Consider the following 5,983-nt stretch of genomic DNA (forward strand, 5'->3'; position numbering starts at 1 on the left):
TTTTTAAAAATTGATCTTGTTTGGTAATGAAAATTAAGAGAGGCTACTTAAGGTCCTGAATGTACTGGCATTCACCCACTTTATCCATATTTTGGATGTACTGAGCAGGATGGGCACCTTTCTTGTTCACATTGATGAATGGTCCTTCCAAATGAGCACCAAGAATGGCTGCACCTTCCGGTCCACCAGGCCGTTTCTTGAGCAATGGCAATACCTAGTCATTAATAACATGAGAACATCAACAATCTAAATGGATATGAAATCAACTGGAATGATGCAATGTGCTGATGGGAACAGATACAAATAAAAAAATAATATGAAAACACCAGACACATAAATCAGTCAATATTTTAATTAATAAGAACTCACAGTCAACAAATCAGCAAATGTATCCATTCATGCAGGTATACTTTGTTAAAAAGAAAAAAGATGTATTATTTGAATTCTAAATATAGTCAAAGTAGGTTGCGCACACGGCTTTTGTTATTTCTGTCTTTAAGGTAATTATGGCACTACCATGCTGTATGTTTCAAGATCACACCGAAACCTTAGAATCCAGTATTATTACATGACAACAGACAGTAATTAGTTGAAAACATGGCTTCAAATCACAATGGAGGAGGTATTTGCTACTAAACTAACTACATGGCTTAGGTAACCTGAAGGTTCATCACCAAACTAACCAAAGCTCTCCACTGCTCCCTGTTCTGGGCCAGCAGAATCCAACTGCCCTCAACTCCTATCTCCCATAGATGCTGCCTGATATTATCCTCCCATCTACGTCTAGGTCTCCATAGCAGTCTCCAGCCTTCAGGCTTCCTGGCCAATACCTGGTTCACACCACTTGCCCCATCCATGGGAATATTGTATAACACTTATCTCTTTTTTTAAATCTATATACAACTGATGTATAGTCCCACTGTACTCACATTTTTTATTGTTTCTGACACATGCAGAATATTTGATAAATTGTTTATCTGTTCCATTTTAACCCACATAGATGATCCCCAATAATTTCATTCACATATGGAGTTAATCTAACCAGGAGGATATTTGACAGAATTTTGTATGAGGTTGATAGTAGATAAATTCCTTGGTAATTACCACACTCAATCTTGTCTCTCTCCTTATGAACAGGAATATTTATGAATTCCTTCCATTGTTATAGCATCTCTTCCTTATCCCAAATTAAATGAATAAGCTTATGGATCTCCATATATAACATTTTTCATATGCTTTAATTAATTATGTTTGAAATCTTGCTTGCTTCATTCAGTCTATTAATTTTGAGCATTCTTCATCAAACCATGGTTTATTTTTCTTTCTCCTGTAGTATCCTAGTTTCTCTTTGGTTGACATTTTGATACAGTTTCTGACATTTTACCACTCCCTGTCGATATTCACACTTTCATCACCTTTATCTATGTCTAAAATTGAGAACTGTTCGAAATTTTGACTTGATATATTGCTCCTTTACCTCCCTCATATATTTTTTAAAAAAAAAATCAAATCATTCTGTGTCAAATTTTTGCTTACTTTGTCTACTTACACACACCTTATGGCTTAACAAGCAGTTACTGCATGCCCACACAGTCATTTACCATACTTCAAGTGTCTCTTTTGGTATGAATCTATTCCTTACAAGTTTCATTAGAAAATAAATATATAAAACACATACACATAGGATTCCCAATAATATGGAAACACACAAGGTTAATATTCCATGTTATAATGTGTATATATCCTTTTGGGAAAACCTGTATATAAAGTTATATCTATACCAAAGTGTCACTGTGATGATGCTATTCACAGAACTCACCTTGAGGTACACGTAAGGTGGTGATGTGACAAGCGTTGGACAGAAAGCTGTGACACCATGTGCCAGAAGTCCCTTTGCCACTTTGTGTATACCTGCTTCAACATCATCATTGTTGTACGAGAAGTCAATGCCAAAGCCACCTAAAATGTTACATATACATTATATACCTTAATCCTGGTTGTGGCAAAATTACTTCTGAATACAAATTAATTGTTAATTTCTTCAAAGTAGACTCAACCGACAGAAAAAAATTATTTCACATCCAAAAGAAAACCATTCAAATAATAGAAGACACTAAAGGGAGAGCTTCAAGTAGGGATTTAAGAAATGTAATATTCTTCCACTAGCCAGTAAGTTCTTGATCCCATTTCATTCAAGTGTAGTGGACAACACAGAAAAATTTCAAACAATCTGATATCCACAATATAAATACAAAATACACATATAACCTTAAAGTGCCACATAGTAACTTCAGTAAATAACAAAAGGATTTAACCATACTGGAGTTATTCAGTTATCTTCCCCCCACTATAAACTCTGAACCACAATAAAAAGAAGTTCAGGCCAGCAATAAAATGGTATATCCTATCTGACACCTCCTACACCACAGAAGAATTTACCTCAACCAAAAATTCACATGTATTATAAATACATTTAAGCAATAATGATGATGATTCCTTGTGTAATTATTGTTGATGCAATACTGTAGTTGACTGTAAATCGCTATCATAATTATATAATTTATAACTGTACTAGAAACAAGTATTATATTTGTGCTATGACGTTCTACATCCTTGGTTTCAGTTATAAAAGCTTTATGGAATGTAAATACATTCTATTCTACAAACTCACAGTTTTTTAAGACATTAAATATATAAAAGCAAAGTTAACTTGAAACTAACTTAACCTTTCGTTCAGTAGCAGAAATTCCTGTGCACCAGAAGTAATACTTATACAATTATGATTTGGTCATCATAACCTCATTTGTAATAATGAGGTGTATGAAGTAGAAGTAGCATTTACTGATGGTTCCTACCCTCTGCACCACACAAATGAAAAATAATAATTGTACACAAAGCAATTGATAGTAACATATTTGAGCAACTGCCCTGAGCTTTATATTTTTGTAGATCCCCACATATTAACAGCACAGGAAGGGAAGTTCATTCTGACAGCTGTAATCAGTCATTTTGATAAGTGGAAAGTGCATATTTCATGGTTCAACTGTGGTTTCCATATTCTAATAGGAAGAAATGACTCACTTATTCCCAAAATCTGTAAAAAAAAGTATTTCTAGTTGCTTAAAGTTATAAAATGTACTTTGTCACAGTTCTCTGGCAGACTTCGAATCACTTTGGGTTTACAGTTACTGTTTAAATTTCAGCCAAAATACATGCATCTTTGACAATATAATGAAATTTGAATTTCTGCATATCATTAACACTTCAGTCATATACCACTAGATCAGAAAGATATTTATTTTGTAACATAAGAACACGAGTGTGTGACCAAAAACACTTCTACTTCGGGTCTGGTAAGTACTGGTTTCTAATCCCATCCCATGAACTAAACATACTGACTGTGATTTTTGCTATTTTCCTGTTCCTCCAAGCAAATGCTGGGATAGTATATTAAATTAGGCCACAGCTGCTTCCTTCCATACCATTTTCTGTTACTCTATTATTCAATACGATATAATATGAGCTACTGAAATTCGATTTACCACAAATAAATGCATAAATAAATTAAATGTGTGCCTGTGTAAATCTGTGATAGTAATATAACAGCTTTTAATTGCACATAAATGTTAGTATGTAGCTCTCAGTCTTATTTCTCAGACAGTACTGTAGTTAGGTCAGAATGGCTTCCTTGTAGCTTCATTCTTTCAGCCTTTATAGCACACCACATATTGTGATTCCATCACAAAAGATAAAGTTAAATTTACTCAGTAGGATTTCAGGTTCTCATGATAGTGATAATGAAGACAGCTATCACCTGGGTTGCAGCACCATGGAGCAAAGACCTCTGAAATGGTGAACTTCTATCAGGCTAAATGACACAACATCCCAGAAGACAGCCATCTTCTAAATTCACTCTATGTATTTCATCAATCTCATGAAATTAAAGTATACCATATACTGCAACAGCCACTTCATTCTTCACAGGCATTGATCATTAAAATGAAAACTGGTATTTTTGTGATATCAATCCAGCTTTATAAATTATACAATCAAGCAGTCATACTCCACTTTAAGTTACTACCCAAACATATGCTTGAAGGAACTTCAGAACTATAAGACATAATGAAATTTGGTCTTACAGACTGAACTTCTGTCCTAGCATACAAGAAAGGTGATTATATCAGGATATTTAGCCCAGAACTGACATCTTTCTGTAAAGAAAGATCCATAATACAATTTCTATATGAAATACTTTAACTGCACTCAAAAGAGACTAAATATTATCCTTATTATTATGTAAAAACAAAAGCGACAAGAAAATGGCCTTATTCTAACCCAACCAGAAGTGTAACAGATTCCTACACCAAGAAAACATTTAAAAATATTCTTAATAACAAAATACACATATACTGAGTGCTATAAAATACCTAATGAAAATTATAATGTACAAATGTGGGAACTTGGATAAAAGGAAACAACGCCCTGGTAAAGACATTGGTATTTGATTATCTGCATAGTGTCAACAGATTTTATAAATCAAAATCATTATAAGAAAATCTGAGGAGGCAGGTGGCAGGCACTGGTAAGTCACTACAATGTAAATACAGCATCAGATTAACGAAAAGTGAATTCTTTTTAAATAAAGTGAGCGCTGGTCTAAATGCGCATGTATGAAGTCGACGAGTATTTCATCATTGCTGTTTGGATTTCTCGACACACTTTGTACCTTGAATGAGAACTTCATTATCTAATAATTATAAAAAACCTACACTTTGAAATTATGTACGCTTTAAATTACAATTGTGTAGATATGACTACAGACACTAAAATAATAAAACTGATAACTTAACACGGATTTAAATTGCGCTAGCACCTTACGCTTCCTAGTTCTGTTTCATCATGGAAACCATAAACTTCTATAAGCGATATTAGGGAAATTACATTTTTTTTAAAATTCGCTTGGCATACTGCAAGACTTTCGAACATATAGATTACATTCACTCAGTGCAAAACCTCCCGAAATCCTGAACTGTTAGCCAACCCTAGATTTAAACCCTTAATGAAATACCTAATTTGCAAGGATCTTACACGATTCATGTTTACATTCTTAAGTACAAGTATCGGTTATAGGCTATTATATTTGGATTCCTTACCGTTTATTTGTAAATCTAGGAAACCAGGTGATATCAAAGCCCCTTTACAATCGATTTGTACATCTGCATTAATTTTCTCGTCAAAAAACACTCTTTCAGGGTCCACAATTTTTCCATCTCGCACCCAAAAATCTTCCCTAATGATTGCATGGTCACGCAGTATGTGACAATTTCGAAATTGCAGGAGCTTCTTACGTGATTTCATGACAAGTTTACATTCAGCAGCAATATAAACTGATTGTTCCATAGCGAGAGCTACATTTATATATTTGCTAGTTGGCCTCTCATGTGTTGTAGATTGTAGTTATCACTGACCTACAAACTGAAAAATGTTTTAAATAGCACACTAGCCAGAATGAGGACGAGCCAAATGATTACAACACATTGCCTGAATGTGCTTCATGTTAACAATTTTTACATTATGAGGGCTGTATGCATACTTATCACAATTAGTTTCTTTCAAACTGCCTAGATGACAGCACAATCTCATACACTAAGGCGGTTAATTTAAACTTGCTACGAAAATTTCGTCGTGTTCCCTACTTTAAGTTCAAAAACTGCGTGCCAAACGTCAGATCGCTATACACTATACAAGATTTTAACAAGCTACAGTGTATTTCTTAAGGTCGGTATGAATGTCATGCCTCTGCGGTTTAAACCAAAATTTGTCAGTAGCAAACCAGGGACTTCCACAGAGCAAAACAGTGACTTTAAACACAAGATTCCACTAGGTAAGCAATAACTAAACATTTGACATTGAAGAGTTGCAATATATACACTGCATAACAGCCTGAATGGATGAAATGTTTTGTGATGAATAACAACAGTAC

At 34.1% G+C, this 5,983-nt stretch overlaps 1 protein-coding gene across 2 annotated transcripts in view; it reads right to left on the reverse strand.

The window, feature by feature from the left end:
• Positions 1-5,583, reverse strand: part of LOC110833014 (N-acetylglucosamine-6-phosphate deacetylase) — a 33,557-nt gene extending 27,974 nt beyond the window's left edge. Inside the window, exons 1-3 of one of the 2 annotated variants that reach the window (XM_022070579.2) lie at positions 5,154-5,582; positions 1,820-1,959; positions 80-214 (exon numbers count right to left, since the gene is read on the reverse strand). In XM_022070579.2, coding sequence (XP_021926271.2) covers positions 80-214; positions 1,820-1,959; positions 5,154-5,400 — 522 coding nt within the window. In that variant the 5' untranslated portion in view covers positions 5,401-5,582. Of the gene's footprint in view, positions 1-79; positions 215-1,819; positions 1,960-5,153 lie in introns of both variants that reach the window. The other variant, XM_087347858.1, reaches the window with a different exon arrangement.
• Positions 5,584-5,983: the final 400 nt, after the last annotated feature.

The sequence above is a fragment of the Zootermopsis nevadensis genome, unplaced genomic scaffold, assembly GCF_977971745.1.
Source record: "Zootermopsis nevadensis isolate Lab colony 2312 unplaced genomic scaffold, Znev_1.0 Znev_ptg000012l, whole genome shotgun sequence".
NCBI lineage: Eukaryota > Metazoa > Arthropoda > Insecta > Blattodea > Termopsidae > Zootermopsis > Zootermopsis nevadensis.